General features: G+C 35.2%; 2 protein-coding genes, 1 long non-coding RNA gene and 1 other non-coding gene across 26 annotated transcripts in view; 2 read left to right on the top strand and 2 right to left on the bottom strand.

Annotated features, from left to right (window-relative positions):
* The window catches only part of LOC129566807 (ATP-binding cassette sub-family G member 1), a 41,764-nt gene that overhangs the window by 4,817 nt on the left and 19,973 nt on the right, over positions 1-16,974 (top strand). For 3 of the 17 annotated variants that reach the window (XM_055443053.1, XM_055443059.1, XM_055443050.1), the window contains exon 1: positions 485-760. The exons of 3 other annotated variants lie outside the window; for them this stretch is intronic. The gene's annotated coding sequence lies outside the window, so the exon portion shown is untranslated. Of the gene's footprint in view, positions 1-231; positions 1,545-8,303; positions 8,918-13,324; positions 13,453-14,449; positions 14,625-16,974 lie in introns of those variants that run through there. 11 more of the 17 variants (XM_055443057.1, XM_055443044.1, XM_055443061.1 and 8 more) reach the window with 9 other exon arrangements.
* Positions 4,167-8,637, bottom strand: LOC129566810 (uncharacterized). 6 transcript variants are annotated; one of them, XR_008687784.1, is made up of 4 exons: positions 7,847-8,024; positions 6,143-7,526; positions 4,816-5,726; positions 4,167-4,746 (listed from the first exon to the last, which is right to left on the bottom strand). XR_008687784.1 is itself a non-coding variant. In XM_055443064.1 (2 exons), exons 1-2 carry the CDS (start codon positions 7,902-7,904, stop codon positions 6,739-6,741), a joined length of 846 nt encoding a protein of 281 aa, XP_055299039.1. In that variant the 5' UTR covers positions 7,905-8,135; the 3' UTR covers positions 5,085-6,738. The 6 variants fall into 6 exon arrangements, 1 of the variants encoding a protein (XP_055299039.1); XR_008687782.1 differs by having other exon boundaries at positions 4,860-5,726; XR_008687786.1 differs by having other exon boundaries at positions 4,169-4,517; positions 4,860-5,726.
* LOC129566812 (uncharacterized) lies at positions 11,425-12,241 on the bottom strand. Of its 2 annotated transcripts, XR_008687788.1 has the most exons (3): positions 12,078-12,241; positions 11,821-11,998; positions 11,425-11,703 (listed from the first exon to the last, which is right to left on the bottom strand). It is a non-coding gene; the product is annotated as an uncharacterized LOC129566812 (long non-coding RNA). The 2 variants fall into 2 exon arrangements; XR_008687787.1 differs by having other exon boundaries at positions 11,821-12,241.
* Trnag-ucc (transfer RNA glycine (anticodon UCC)) lies at positions 15,805-15,875 on the top strand. Its single transcript has one exon. It is a non-coding gene; the product is annotated as a tRNA-Gly (tRNA).

Genomic DNA, 16,974 nt, shown 5'->3' with positions numbered 1-16,974 from the left:
TATGCTTCCGTGCACTTCTGGGTTCCAAAACAAGTGATCCGGATTGACATTTATTGACGACATAACGATAACGAAAACAACGAACAGAAGAAGAAGAACAAAAAAACAACAAAAACATTTTAATCCATTCATAGAGCGCGCGGCGCGCAAATGTGTGTGCTATATATAAATAGGAAGGAATATATTGAAACGCCGTATCGTCTCTCACTGGTAGCGAAATGAAAAGGAAGAATAGGAAAGAAAAACAAACATAAAAATTGTGAAAAATGTTTGGCGAAAGTGCGCATACTCGGGGTACATCGCCGATACCATACATACTCATACAGACTCGCACATCACCAACACATCGAACAGGCAACGCAACTGCATATACACATGGACTTGTTTATGTGATGAAAACGAGGCAATGACAGCGACAGCCACAGCAGCAGCAGCAGTAGCACCACTCATAACAATCATATCGGTGCCGTTGTCAAACAGTCAGACATTATCCGAGCGATGGAGAAAACGGAAAAATTCGAACAAACTGTCAAACTCAGCGAAATATCCCATTTAAGTGAAGCAAACAAATCGACGGGCATCGATTGAAGCATCTCACACTTTTTCAGCAAACAATTTCAAAAGAAACTCATACAAACACAAACGCTCGAAATGACAAAAATAGCAAATTTGACAGAGAGAAAAAAAGGGATACAGAAAAAAGAACACCACACGTCTTTGTGAAATATGAAAATCGGCATCCAAGTGCTTTTTTCATGCAGTGAGTATTCAGTTTTGATGAGATGAGAACGGAACTTCGGTTCGTCTATCGAAAGTGAAGTGTAAATTTCGAAATAAGTTTCGGTCGAGGAAAGAGGAAGGCAGAGTTGCAAAGTATTATTTGCGCTTTTTCAGTGTATTTTTGTACGAGTGCTGCTGTTTTTGTGGTGTTTGGTCAGCCAATACAATTTCGCAGTGCAACTAATCATACAATTGCGATAGCGAATTATCTTGTCATCTTGGGTGCTTATCGTTTCGCATTGTTCGAATGCATTTTCTCCGCTTCGCTGAACAATTTTTTTCGATCATGATTCAAATGATATAGCGAGAGACAGACAGAATAATAGTTTATCCAAAAGCAGTTCAAGACCACTCTCATTTATTGAGAGATAATAAATCGCTTTTGCCAACTGGTTCGTGTGTGTGTGTGCCTGTTGTTTTTTGTTGCCAGTGCTCAATTTTTTGTTTCGTCGTTTCATTTTCTACGTTACGTTGTTAATGCAATCGCAATTGAGATTGGTGTACGTGTTTGCTCTTGTTTTGAATTTGCAATGCAATTGGGCGAAAGTATGAGCGAAATCGGTTTTTGATTTTGAATATGAGTAAATTTTTCTGCGATTCGTTTTGGCACACAATAAGAAGAAGCGATAAAAATCGAAAATTTAATTGAATTCCATCGAATTCGTTAGTTACGGTGCAGTGAGTGTGTTTGCAAAACGAGTCATCATCTTGAATACCAGATAAACTTGACTTGATTGCGTTAAAACGCCATCATTCTTGATGCGGTAAGTAAAATGTGCTATATTCCGAGTATGCCCATTCAAATGAGAGAAAGAAAAAATCACACCAAAAAAGATTATTTTCTTCTTCTCATGCATTTAATGTTCCGCAAATAGTGAAAAAAAAATTTAAGAGCCTCATCAATTTGTAACGTTTTTGTTTCTGCGAGTGTATGCCATGAGCAGCGAACAAAAACAAAAGAAACGCCACATTGACTGCAACAAAAGCAGCTCATGGCTATAAATAAAAGAGAGAAGGAAGCATGCAACAGAAAAAAAAAATTAAAATTCATGAGAAGAATTGAGCGAAAAGTAAAATTATTGCTGTTGTCTATTTCGCGTTCGGCGAGAAAAAAAAAGGTTCCTGGCATTTGGTAAACGAGACATTCTCGTTTTACGGTTCGTTTTTTTTCGCGACTCACTCGCAATGTTCTGGCTTTTAGGGCACCGAGCTGCGTGAGCCATTTACACATGAATCACTTGCCAAGTGCTAAAATATTATTATTATAATTTCGCCTAGCTTTGCTCGAGATGCGAATAAGCCGTCGATATAAACGATTTTGACTTGAAAATCATTTCATTTTTTTTTACCGTTTCGTGGGTTCATGAACCTAATGCCTGTTATTTGTTCATTTTTTTTTACGTTCGTGTGAACGCTAAACCTGGTTTCGTTTCATCGTCGGAGTTGCATATCGCACAGTTATAACACACACAAAAATCCATTTCTTGAACATGAAAATGAACCAAGAGCGAGCGAAAAAAGAACCAAGCAAGCGAACAAAATTGAAGGAATATTGCAAACGACGTCGTAACAATGAAATTGCATGTGTAAATATCCATCGAGTGTGTATCGTATGATTCGATTTCGGTTTTCCTGCAGTCACACGTACCGACTTTTTGACTTTTACACGTATATACATTTCCGTGTTGCCATGAAAGCCAACCGGGTGTGTTGTGCAAGCGTAACACCATTTTTCATTTCAAAAAGAGCATTATTTTTACTTGTTTCTGTATGGTTGAGCATGTGAGTGAGTGAAAGAAACGGCGATGGCGGTGTGTGTGGTGACTTGTCTGGCTTACGATACGATACGTGTCGTATGCACACTTGGCGACCATTGTCAACGCCGCTTTATAGTAATTTTCTTGCTTCGTGCTCATTTTCCGGTATGATCCGTGTTTTTTTTTCTTCTCTAATTTGTTGAATTATTCCAATCTAAAATCAATAACCATACACAAGCAGTAATAAAATGGTGAAACCATCTTTGCATATGGCTGTTTCCAGCTCGGGTATGACTACGATACACAGGATTCTTTCCATCTGAATAGATAAACAATTCGTAAAGTATAGAAGGAAAGCTCTCTCTTTAGATCGATAGAAAAGAGATTGAGAGCGAGTGGAAAAAAAAGGTCAGGACTTATAGAGAATGAAATAAAGATCGCAATTGCTCTAGATTTTGGAATCATGACAATTTTTATGCTGTCTGTGTGTATGTTGTACTCACATGACATAACGTTTCTGTGTCAAAGTGCAAAAGAATACCATGGAAAAACGACGATAAAGAAGAGAGAAAAAAAAACGACGAAAACAGCAGCAACGTTGCAAATAAAAGCCATCATGATGCAATCGGGTATGTTACTATAAGTGGAGCGAATTTTCCAGCTCTTCGCATTCACACACACGCACACACACACACACATACACCCATATATGCTCGAAGAAAAACATGTGAAAAAACTGCGACTCGAAAAACCCATAATCGAGCCACCGAGAATGGGAGCCCGTTTGCATTTTCTTTAGCGATTTGATTATGTGTCGTTTGAACGAATGTTATTGTAAAACTTTTTTTCTATGCTATAACGACTGAACAATGAAATGGTGTGAGAGGAACAAGGAGAGCACCCGAAAAGAAGGAGAAGCAATAAAATGACGATGTGTAGTAAACATAAACAACGAAACTCGTTCAAACTAATGGGAATTGTAGAATGAAACGAAAGCACGAGAAAAAAAAACAAATATTCGACAACATCGTCGTTGTCGCGATATGTGCGGGCACGATGGGATCCCGAAATTGTCACAAATTTTAACGTCAATACATATGGGAGACGAGACTGATGTCGACATTCAAAATATTCCGCTAATTTGTTTTGTTCTAATTTCGGCTACACATTGACAGCATGTAACCAAATAGTCTATATATATACTATCGCTTCTATGCTACGCAACCGCAAGCACAAAAACGCTCGCTCTCGTTCTATTCACACTCTGCTGCAAAATTATTGAATAAACAAAACAGAGATGATAAATGCAAATGGAATTCCAACAATTTTTTCTTTTTTTTTTCACTTCATCAGTTGTTGAGTTGTGATGATTTGTTCGATTTTCATGTGTTCACTGGCCATACATACGCCTCGTGACTATTTATTTACAAATATTTGTAAGAAATATAAATTTTCTTCATTTTCCGCACCTAAATTATTTAACAAACAGCTGGCCAATTCACGGACGTATTTTTTTTTCCGTTCCGTTACCAAAACGAACTTTGTCGCTTCGTTTTATCGAATTTCATTTCGAATATCGACATTGTCGATATGAGTGTGCCGAGTGACAAAAGTAATAAAAATCGGGCTTGGTTCGATAGTGTGGTTGTGTACATCACACAAATGAACGATTTATTTATTTATTGCGACTGTGATGCGGTGGCAACGCATTCAATTGAAAAGTGTGTGTATTTAGTAAAAGCGAACAAAATATTGGTTCTTTTTTTCAAATGCATCGGAAATGTGGCTCGCGTATCCGATTAATGTTGAACAAAAACATGCACATATCGTCTCACGGCGCGACACCATCACCGAGTCGATCCATCCGAAGTGATGAAATCGAGATGTTTACACCGAAAAAAAAACGGCGGATGATATCGACGAGTTTTTGTTTGGCTGTCAATGGCGGCGGCGTTGTCGTCATCGGCACGCTCACGGTTTCTAGATTATGTTTGGCTTAGAAAAGAGAAAAAAAGTTGCCATGACTTCATGTAAACCCATACGTCTTTGATCTAACGCCAGACTTTGAAAAGTGGATGGGGAAAATCGTCGCATTTGATATCGACACTCGGTATTATTGATGTTTCGGTTCACCTTCACCCAGCTCACCTTACCACATCCAAGTCCAAGCGACGCACTCCACTCAGTCCCATCCAATTTTATGATGTGACTATAAAATGTTTATTACAGTTTCATGAATCAATGCAACAAATCAAATAACACTTTATCCACCCATTACCAACACTTCAATAAATTCATGTCGCTTCAATTGAAAAATCTTACCCCACCCAGCTCCATTCCCATCAATATAAAATCAAAGGCTTTGTGCTAAAAACAATCACTATATAGTGGAAATCAAAGTCAAGTAATCCATTTTGTGACTCGAAAATTTATCGTCTGCTAAAAATGAACGCATTACTCAACTTTCAAACTAAATGAACGAAGTGTTCATGTTCATCACTTACGGCCACTTTCCATTTTAATACCATTAATGAATACACTTTCGAATTGCGGAGATTCTGATTTTATTTTATCTCTTAGTTCAATGGATTTTACTGGCTCAAGTTTTATTCTCAACTGCTGTTTCCCATAGCTATTACATTATTGATAAAAATGTGTTTACATTTCTTGTATACTTCACCTGACCCTGATCTCTGTGTTTAGATTTTGTTTGGTAAATATTTTTCAATTAGTCTATGCATCTGTTTTTTTGTTGTTGTTGTAAAAACTAATTATCTTAGCACATTCCATTCGGACACTGAATCTGTTTTTGTTTATCAACTCCACTACCGAATTGATGGATGTTAACATGGGCACGATTTTGATAAACGGGCCCAGACCCAAATTGATACGGCCGATAAGCAATTTCTTCTGTACTTATTACATTCACTTCTTCAACTTCTTGTTTTGGATCGTTTACATTCATGTCGTCAACTTCAGAATTAGTTTCGATCGGTAGATTAGTTGGATGGGTCAGAAAAGTTGGCATCAGTGTAGGTGGCTCGGTCGATCTTCCTGGGCATCGTGTTGTGTTACAATAAACTCGAGTTTCCACACATATACACTTGGAACAGCCATTTACACCCGAATCAAACACATCCAATTCACCGTAGACCTTCCCATGGAATTTACACGTAAAAATGCCAATCTCTATTCGAATTGAGTTCGAATCGAAGAAAAAGGGAAATGTTGTAAAGAGTTTTGTTTTGCAAGGAAAACGCAAGAGATAAAGCAAAAGTTTGGAAAAAGTAAGAGAACAAGGCAAAAGAAAATGAGATAAAGAAGAATTTTACAATATCAAAACGGATTCAAGAAAATTTAAAGGACAAATTTGATGAACGGGAAAAAATACAAACAACATTTTTCTTTTCTCAGTTTAGGTGCAATTTGTTCCTTCTATTAAAAGTCACTTTTAAACAAGAACAGAATTTTCGAAAGGAAAAGATGGAATTTTTGGGTATATTTTCCATGCTTCTAATTCAATCCTTTAAATTTTCTTGACTTATTTCAATTTATTGTAAGTAAAATCCAGAAAAATTCAACTTTTGCCTGTAAAAAAAACTCACCAGCGCAAAAATGTGTCCCAAAAACGGCGATTAAAACGACAAAAACGAAAGGTGTGTGCGGTAACATTATGCTAATCGGATTTTTTTTTTTCAAAACTGTAATAAAATGCTAAACTAGCTAAAAATATGAACTGTGTACTGTAAATCAACAACATGTAGCGACTGGTCGATTTTAATTACACGAGAAAAGTGTGCAGTCAAACGAGTTTAAATCACAAATGTTACATTCTGTTATTGAGTGATTGAAATATAATGGAATTGGAAGAGTTTGCAATCGGTCAATATACATATTTTCTTGTTTTGATTCACGCGGAACTGTTTTTGTTGTTGATGATTCAGGCAGAGGTTAAGTCATGATAGCCCAGCAAATATTTGAGCTAAACATGATAACAATTGTTTATGTCTGGTGTGCAATATATATTCAGAGTAAACATAAACATGATTCCAATTTTTAGGTGTTTTTTAGGTGTGTTAATAGATTTTTTTTTCGAATTCTTCGGGGGTTTTCCCATGTTTTCTTCATGGGTTCTATTCTAAAATATGCTGATGTTGTAAACTGTTTACATTGTTTCATTCACGGAATTCGATGGAAAATATCAAAGGTCGTCCTTGTCCGAAATAACTGTCCCAACTTCGGCACTCGATAATTGTTCAATCAATGGGAAGCCTTTCAAAACATACTTTCCATTTGTATGTTCCAATTGTATTTGTTGCTCGTTGTTATAATTAATTGATTCGACGAAGTTGAGATTTTGGGCGAAGAAGCTGCACACATTCAGTGATAGCCTTGGCGACTGTTTCGATGGACATGGCTCTTGCAAATTGTACGGAAATTGTATCGTTGTTGTATTACTGATTTCAAATGCGACTTCGTAGTTCCATACACTATCAAAAGTGTAGTAATTAAAATTTACACGACACAAAGACATTGGATCCATTTTAATTTTCATTTGTTGTGTCGCTAGACGCAATGGTTTGTCGACAGAGTAATACAGTTCATTTGAACCGACAAATACCACGAAAATCTTTCGATTTTGTATGGATGGAAATTGAAAGGCACCCATAAGCCCTTCAACCTTGCTTATGTTTATGCGGTAGGTTTCAGTGGCATCCGTTACGAAAAATGTTTCCAGCTGAACGTCTTGCTTTATACCATTCGGATTTCGGGCAAACGCTTCGTTTACATTGTACAATTGTCTATTGAGCCCCTCATGTTTATTGATTAATTTTTTGCGATAAACTTTCTCGACGACGAACTCAACACCGATTCTTTTCTTCAGTTGACGCAAGCAGTCCGTGGACAAAGTAGAATTTCTTGCACGGAAAAACTGTTCCATTATTTGTGTTCCAATGAAATTCAAGTCAGATTCAGCTTTTTGGGCATCTGCAAAGGAACGAAAAAAAAGAGGAAATTCTCCAATGAAAAGGGAACCAAAATAGTTTGGTTAAAAATATACAGTGAGTTCTTTTTTTGGGGATAGATTCAGTCTTGTATACAAGAATATACATATTGATGAAATAAGTGACATTCCACGATCGAAACCAATTTTTCTACGGAATCCAAACTAAAAATCTATAAAAATGTTTTTTTTTTTGGCGTGTGTCGGCATTTTGAGCATGAAAACTGAAAATTGAATTTTTAAAGCTACCGATGCGTCAAAATAGATGATATGAAATGCTCTTCTGTGCCTGCCTCTTACATACCGCTTGATAATATTGACATCAAACACACGAATAAATATAGAAGAAATATTAGATTCATTTTCACTTGATTTCTGTGGAAACGAAAAATATATGGAGAATGAATTTGCACTTTGAGTTTTAAATATCAAAATCTGTTTTGGTTGAGCGAATACAACTGAACAACTCCTAATGTTGCTATAAACTGAAACCACGAAAACAACCATTCTCGTGGAGAATGAAAAAAAACTCCCTTTATTAAAATGGATTGTTACATGGAATATTCTCGACGTTTCGAAATGTTTTCAAACCGACAAAGCGTTCAACAAATTATTATCAACTCAATCAAAATATTTTAACCTTTGACATTTTTCGGCATATACTTCGAATTCATTTATTCACATTATAACAGAGTTTTTTATTCACGGCGTAGAATTTTGGATGCTGCACATATTTATGTATCCCATATGGAAGTACAGCAACCATCGCTCCATATACAATAAGTTCTTTTTACCGAGAGGACGCATTTTTCCATAGAACCGTTCCTGTATATTCACTTTTTTCATCACATTTTGTTGCTTTTGCCCGACGGCCTTCATGGGCTTTTGTACAAAAAAAATTGTTCAACAGGATAAAAGAGAAAGTTGTAATTAATTTGTTCGTTTAATATGGAACGACTTGAAGAAATTAATAGTGCAAACCGATTGTGAGCATCCAGTATCTCGTAACGAGAGCATGTACGCCAAACTATTAACAAACTAATTAACGGCCAGAGTAATTGTTGCGGCCTTTTAATGCCGTTCTTAAAATAGATACATTGTAATTTAAATCGTTCGTTTGTTCGTCCGATGAATTTATTGCCCTTTCCTACGAGCAAAAAATAAATTGTAAAACAAGCAACGACCGAAAAGTGAATGGCCAGACTTATTAAAGTTGCGAGAAAAAACCGAACAGCACAACAAACCGCTGATAAGTAAATGATTTCGCTAATTATGTCGTAAAAGATGATGATACTATCAGCATCGTACAACAAACTGTACATCACCAATTTCTCTCATCGAACTTGTACGATGGACATGGAACAGTGGAAGTAGTGTAAGACACGTATTTTGCCGTTGAAGTTTGATCACAATGAAAATTTGCTCACAACGATGAATCTTGTGATAGAATATGTTAAATATTTTGCTTTTAATATCCAAGTAAATTGCGATTCTTCAATTCAAGTTCGATGATAAAGGGATAACCCTTTAAGGAATTTCAATTTCACATTCTTATCAACTTGACAGTGGTTGATGCTTTAAAAATCAAAATAATACCTTGTACATTTAGAAACATGGGATGACGTCGAGAGAGTGGAATGAAGCAAATGCGTGGTTGTGTTAAAATAAAAAAGTTTTTTCACTTAGAGTATTTTGTGTGGTATCAAACCAATTTCTTCTAATTTTCCCGAAGGATTTCAGAAAAAAATAAATCCAATGGGCGTTTAAATCGAAATTCATCTTGTCTAAAATTTCCAGTTTCCACCTTGGCATTCATGAATACTATCCATTGAAAAGTTTAAATCAATGGGAAGCCTCTCAAAAGGCGCTTTCCATTTAATTTGATGCTTTGATCTTGTTCTCTATCTCTAATTAATGTGAAGAAGTCGAGTGTTCCATTGAGAAAATCCAAAATCATTGGTAACTTTGGCCGCAGTTCCGAGAGGCATGTCAGTTTCAGAGCATGTAGAAAGTGAATAATAGATGTATTACTAAATGCAAAGACTAATTTCGTAGAAATATTATCGTTTGTGTTGTAATTGAAATGAACACGATACAAAGATAAGGGTCTTCATTCCATTTGAATTTTGACTAACGATGTAATAGGACGAGTGGGTTGCCTAATATACCGACCGAATATAAATGTGGTCTATTTTCAGTAAATTTGAGTGCATCTGACTTGTTTAGGACTGTATGAGCTTCAACTCCGAAAAGCTTGTCAATTTACTGATGTTCATGGCATGAACTTCATGCTGTATGATTCAAGCAAATCCCACATAAAAATAGATTTCGACTGAATATTTTACTTAATATTATTGGAACCCCGAACAAGCTATTTTTGTTTTCATTCCGAAGCAAACCGTCATCCACATCACTCAAATATATTTGTTGAGCTTCTCATGTCTGTTGATTAACCTTTTCCAATGCGCATTTTGCTTACAACGGCTTTCATGTAGAACTTTTTTCTTCATTTGTTCGGCACATTCTGCAGTTCAGACTCTACGTCTACACTCATAGCTTGGTTGTCAATTGATGAACACATCCATGATTTGCTATCAAATAAAGTAAAAAAAAAAAATTGTGCAGGCGCTCTTTCCATTCGCGTATTCGTAGTGGAACAGAAAAAAAAGAACAAATTAACCGAAACGAACGCAACATTCGAAATCGATCAACACACAGTCGACATTTTCGAAATTATCATTTTGAACACAAAGAAAAAAAGAATGTAAATTGAAAAGGAAATGACAATTCCACCATTTTCAGTTCCATATCGGTTGATGATGTCGACGAATGAAAAACAGAAAAAAAGTATTGTTAATGTTATCATTCCAGTCAGTTTCCGGGATAAAAGTGATTGAAATTTACAGATAATGGAAATGAATTTTTTTTCGGGCGTTGAATTTATTTCAATGGTTGGATAAATCCCAAGTAATTGAATCGCATACAAGCGATAAAATAAACATGGTTTAAAGTAACAAAACAACTGAAGTCATCGGAATTCATCAACGAACTGAGCTCATTCAAACCTATATTTACATATCTCAGAAGCATATATCCTGTATGAAGTGTACACTGTACAGCCATGATATGAAATTTAGATTCTAAATGAAATCTATACAAAATTTCGAAAAATCAGGGTCAATAAACGTAAAATGATTGACGCACTTGTGGCCAACTTTCAGGCATTACTTGCAAATGTCAAGCCACAATCGAGCTGATTACAACGACGTAATACACTAGCAATGTGGTAAGATTTTACTAAATCCGAATCCACCGTATGAATTCCAACATTTTGGTCATTGTGATGGACATCACTCAATTGTACATTATTCCCGCATTTAAAATTATGGGAATCTCCATAATTATTCATTGATTAACAACATGTGTGCTAATCGCCGTATCGATCATTTTTTCAGTGAAAAGTTTACAACTTTTGCAAAAGATTAACGTTGCATTATTATTTAATTCGTCCTAGAGTCGAATCGTGATTAGAAGCTAATGCTTCTTAGTATTCTATTTTAATATTTTACTTTGAAATTCAATTTGATTGAGTTTGACGATTGCTAGTATCGTGTCAATGGGCACAGCAACGCCAGATACCATAATACTAAACGCATCCATTCTCATTAAGACTTGGTGTAATTTTTTCGTGCCAAATTTGAAAACAATGACGAATGAATGGGTGTGTTTAATATTATGCACTATACTAGCGATAGTCGATTGCGATCCATTGATTTATTCAACAATAAAACTCCCAAATTTGCTTTTATTCACGATGACCTTGCAATGGCGAATATCAAACAGTCACTAAACAATGAAAATAGCCAAAGTAAACAGAAACTCTTTTAATGTACCATTTGTACGCTTTTTTATTTGAACATTTGTTTATTGTGAGAATCAGAATGTGTCCAGTGAGACAGTTTTGAGTTTTATTTTCTCGAGTTCATCGCTATTCAGTAAGTCCTTCTCGTCATTGTGTGAACTCTTCTGAAAAAAACTTCGAATCACTTTCTTCATCCGATGAATTCAATATTGGCTCCTCTGGCGGATGTGTTGGATCCAAAAAGTTTTCGAAAAACGTCTCGGGAATCCCTTCTTCAATCTTCGTTTCTGCCGATGTAGCTGTTCGAAGAGGTTTCAAAAGAAATTGATAGTTTGTTTGACAGTTAAATGTATCGGTCCAATGTGCCCTATAGTTTAATGTGAAGCTTACAAAACTCAATGCTACTAATGGCTTACCTCCAATCGATAATGAAACTGATAACACAAAAATAATTATAAGTGCAATGGTTGTGATTATTCCGATCTTTGCCATTTTTTTTTTAATTCTCCTGCCTAATTGCGAATCAAGCTGGAATTATTATCAGTAAACAGATGAAGAAAAACAGACAGTATTTGGTTACACGGCTGATTCCAACTGGTGAAGATAATAAGTGTAATAATGAGAAAACTTTATTAAGAGAATGATTTTATGATGTGTTTCAGTCGGCTTTTACAAAACGAATGAGAGTAGAACACTTGACAGTTCTGTAGCTATCGCACAGAGAGCAAAGCGTGAGGCTCGTTCACAATGACATGTTTCGTACTAAATTATTCATAGTTCAACAGTTCTCGCCAGAGAGCAAATTAACAACCTGGTCGTGCAACGAATGAACAACGAGTGAGCAAAGTAACAGACGTAATAAAAATTAAACACATCGATTACTGGCAATAACTTGAAATTTTTTATTTGTAATCTTTTCATGGAAGTTGCATTTTCAATGTTATTTTCATGACTATGATGTTGCTTTGATTAAGATATCATTACCACATGTCGAATTAAACACAGTCGAAGCATTATTTCACAGTACAATGTTCAAAGATTATTTCAGTTTAAAATAAATCAATTTGCAATGCAAATAATAAATTGACTTGAGTTGTTTACAAATAACAACCCTTTTGCTGAAGGAGCAACATCATACATCACGTTATAATACCTTACATTAATCGCGTAGTCAGAAAAATCTCCTCTTTTTAATTTATTTCTTAGTTCGTATTTCAGTCATTATTCAATCTCTTATCTATTCTATTCTATTTCCTCCCCACCCATTATCGACTCTAGTTTAAAATTATTTATTCAATCTTTAACTACATTATTTCCTGTCTTTAGGCACTGTTTCCAAGATGCACCCTCGTGCACGATTTTCTCCACATATTTTATACAGTGAGCGATCGTGCGTCTTGGAACTAGAGCCATTAATAACAACAAACTATCAACGTTTTTCATTATCTAAAATCTCTGTCTCCACTTCGAAGCTCGACAATCTCTCAGCCATTGGAAATCTCATCAGAACTAACTTCAGAATGAATGTGTCATTTTCCTTGACCCATTCTGGCTGTTCATCATTGTCATACATAATTGACTGCGGAAAGTTTGGGTTATTTTCAAGAAATTCCACTATATTCAGTGGGATTTTTGGCCACAAATTCGGAATGCAATACTTTAAATGGGTCGGAACGCGAATAATTGATTTTTAACTGATTCTTAAGTCGATTTCGTAGTTCCAAACCAAGGGTAAATCACTCAAAAGTAATACAACGCTGCTGAAAAAGTAATATAACGTGAAAAAAGTAATACAACTTTTTAGTGAATTGCCCCTTGTTCCAAACACTATCGAATGAGTAGTAATTAAAATGTCCTAGAGTGGAGGCTAATGGTTTCATTTTCATTCTTGTGGCCGGTGTCAAAGCGCCAACAGGATTTTCTGACCGTTGACTGTATTTCTCATCACCAGAAAAGTCCAAAGAAATCGTTTTGTTTTGCTACGTTTGAAATTGAATCATTCCCCGAATACCGTTCAATTTGCCAATGCACATGCTGTATGAATCAAGGTAACTCCAATAGAAAAATGTTTGGAGCAAAACTTCTTCTTCAACTTCGTTCGGATTTTAAGCGAAAGTCTCATTTACATTACGTAATTGTTTGTTAGGTTTCTCGTGTTTACCGGTCAATTTTTTTCGATAAACACTGTCCACAATCAATTTAATGGATAACTGACTTTCAAACTCCTTGCGGCAATCTGCGTCCAAAGTTTGATTATTCTACTTAACAAATTCTTCCATGATTTACAACACCAACAGAAACGTAATCTGGATTTCGTACATATCGCGCATCTGCACGTTGAAGGAGAGAAATAATGGAAATCAAAATTGTGCTCAAAACAAAATTATCTATTCATGTCACACCATTTAATAACAATTTTTTTTCTACTTTGGTTACGTGGAAATGGAAAAAGTGAAACGATAAACATTGACTCAAAAAGAAATCGCGATTTGTTCACATACCAATAAATGATACTGATATCAGCAGCACAAATATAAACGTTCGTTATGCTATTGACATTTCGTTCCACATTTTTTTTTTTTGAACCGTTAATTAATTGAATTAATTGTTGTTTGTTTTGTCGTATCTCCCAGAATATATGCAAAAATGGCAAACATCAACTGAACTTGTTGGATTTTTACTGTGAATTGAATTCTTTACTCGGACCAACTCTGGTTTATAATATTCGTTTAAATCATGAATGAAATTCCTACGCACACTTTATCGATTCTACGCAGAATTTTACAATCATTTGAATGAGGTCAAAAAACGTAAATTGTATGACGAAGTTGGAGTTTTTGGAAATTCCACGCAATACGCTGAAAAGATGGAATACGAATGATGAGTAACGATATGTATTCGCTGGGTGGAAGAAAGTACATACGTTTTAGTTGTTGAGCGAGATTCGGCTTTTTTTTAAATAATTTTAACTGATTATTCATTTCCCACGATGATTGCTTACTTGGATGAATGTTACATCATCTCAATTTCTTTCCGAATTCACAGAAACATCAACACTCGCGCTGATCCGCTGTTAGCGTTAATATGACTGAGTCAACTGATTGGCGTGAAACGTCATCGGCGAAACGATCTAGTGTCTCGTGCGCTATGAAACATGAAGAACGCTGTATTGTCTACCATAACCAGACAGAATGACGCAAGCTATAGACCATATGAACGCGTGAGAATAAAAGACTGACACTAGCAGGTTTTTCGCAAAAGCGGGATAACAATTCGTTGCACGCAAAAGAGACATTTCAAAAGGTTACACGCAAACGGAAAATTTTATTTTGAATTTTAAAGCCGTGGTTACAACAACAATATACTTCTCTCTTGCGTGCAACCTTTTGAAATGTCTCTTTTGCGTGCAACTGATTTTTATCCCGCTTTTGCGAAAAACCTGGTAGCGTCAGTCTTTTATTCTCACGCGTTCATATGTCATATGACCTTATTAATATGGTTTCAATTTGAATTGCATTTCATTCACAATAAAGAATGAAAGTAATATGACTTGTTATGAAATAAACCTCCTTAAAATATGAAAATCATATTCAACCAACCAAAAAAAAAACTCCGATATAATCATATTCACCCAAATAGATTGCAATTCGGTTTTTAATGACGTCAATTTTACTTTGCGACAGGAAATGTGATATACTTAAGATTTTTTACACTCAAAGTTTTATTTCGTCAAAAATTCTTGAAAAAAATGACCAAAATTACATATTTGCTAGGATAAAACTAAACAGTTGAAATTTAAATCATTGATTTCTTTTAACTATACAAACATTTTATTTTTAGAAATCAATAAAATTTACCCATTACATTTTCTGCATTTAATGCAACAAAAAATGCGAAAACATGCACAAAAATTAGAATCTCTTTGAACAATACCATTATTATGCGGAATTACAAACAAAATTTCCTCAGAGAGAAAATCGTGTCCAATGCAAAAATTGATGCCGAGTGCTTAACGTTATCAAACTACGATGCACAATGCACATTAGAGGAAATATCGAATGAATCGATTTTTCATCGAATCATCATATATACGCTATATCTACTTATGGCATATAAAACGTGTATCTAATTATTTCTCGATCATATAATCAAAAACTTTATCGTTTTCGTCTTCACAAATCAACAATTGCAGCGCAAATATTTAGTCAAGCAATGATTTTTGTATCAATTGGCACACACGCGTGCACATGACGAAGTAAATATTGTAAACTGACTGATTGTTCCGTTCCATCGCTTGTTTTTACACTAGAAAAAGTTTTAATCATTTATTGATAAAAGTTGTAGCAATCACTAGCAGACTCCAGTACTGCAGTCAGAATCCATATTTAATGAGACATGAGGCGTCAATGGTGCAATGGTAGCATGGTTGCCTTCCAAGCAATTGATCCGAGTTCAATTCCCGGTTGGCGAAATTTTTTCACTTTTTCCAACATTCCTTCTTTTGTTTTTTAAATTTTTTCATTCTTTCTCATCCATTTTAATAATTTTTCTCAATTAGAAAACGAAGAAATCTTCTGAATCAACAAAAATGTTGTAATTTTCTCAAAGAAAATATTTAATCTCTGAAAATACCATCGGAAGCATTTTTGCATTCATTTATTTTCTTTCTTCCATCTCACATCTCCGACTCTTGCAAATGAAACTCTTGTTTTACTCTTAAAACTTGATTTTTATTATCCCAAACACAAAGCTGACTTAAGCTCATGACAAAAAAAGAAGTTTCTGTTTCACATTGTTATTCCGCAAGACTTGTCGCTTTGCCGAATATCACATCAACGCCAATGTTGGTGAGTTTTTCAGTGGTCGGAAAGTTTCGCAAAATAAATTGTCCATCCTTTTCAATCAACTTAAGCATCTTATCATCTTCATACTTCAGCGTCGAAATGAAAGCTTTATTTTTGTGTAAGAATTTCCCTAACGGTTTTTTCACAAAAACAACATCATTTCCAACAACGTCCAGATGACTGAATGTCGAGTTGTCAGCAATTTGAAAGTGTATCAAATAGTTATTAAGATCATCGTACTGAATGAAATTAAATGTAACATTCATTTTGGAGAGCTGTTCAACGGTGACATTCTGTGATGGAAAGTGTACTGTTCGTTCGGTGGTTGTGCCCGTTCTTTCCACTTCTTTTTCCGTGAATGTGGTCGTTGATGTTCGTTTGTAGGAGAAAAATTTGATTATCTTTTCGGTTCGTATTTGTGTGGTTTTGGTGATGGTGAGTTCATAATTTTCGATGCATTTCAACGAGTAACTAACGGTCGATATATTTTGTTGGACCGGGCTTGCGTATCGGTTGATTGAATTACCACTTTAAGTTGTATTTCTCCTCTTCCAACGTATTGCCTTCCGATTTCCACTCGTAATCACTTAAACAAAGTTCCTAGAAAAACCATGAAAATTTTAATTTCATTTCGAAATTACTATTTATTGACTTAAAATATCTAATTATCAATGTTTGATTTGTTCTGATTTTTTGAAGAAAAATCGTCAATTTCGCTACTTGTGC

The sequence above is a fragment of the Sitodiplosis mosellana genome, unplaced genomic scaffold, assembly GCF_009176505.1.
Source record: "Sitodiplosis mosellana isolate CC-2019 unplaced genomic scaffold, AAFC_SMos_1.0 Smas_scaffold_5, whole genome shotgun sequence".
In the NCBI taxonomy this organism is placed as follows: Eukaryota; Metazoa; Arthropoda; class Insecta; order Diptera; family Cecidomyiidae; genus Sitodiplosis; species Sitodiplosis mosellana.
Note: the sequence above shows the minus strand (reverse complement) of the source record. Positions and strands in the feature narration are given on the sequence as shown.

Coding starts and splice junctions, on each gene's coding strand:
- LOC129566810 (XM_055443064.1), bottom strand. CDS start 7,904: ATGAATCTAATATTTCTTCTATATTTATTCGTGTGTTTGATGTCAATA. Junction 7,527..7,846: donor GATGTCAATATTATCAAGCG/GTATGTAAGAGG, acceptor GTTCCTTTGCAG/ATGCCCAAAAAGCTGAATCT.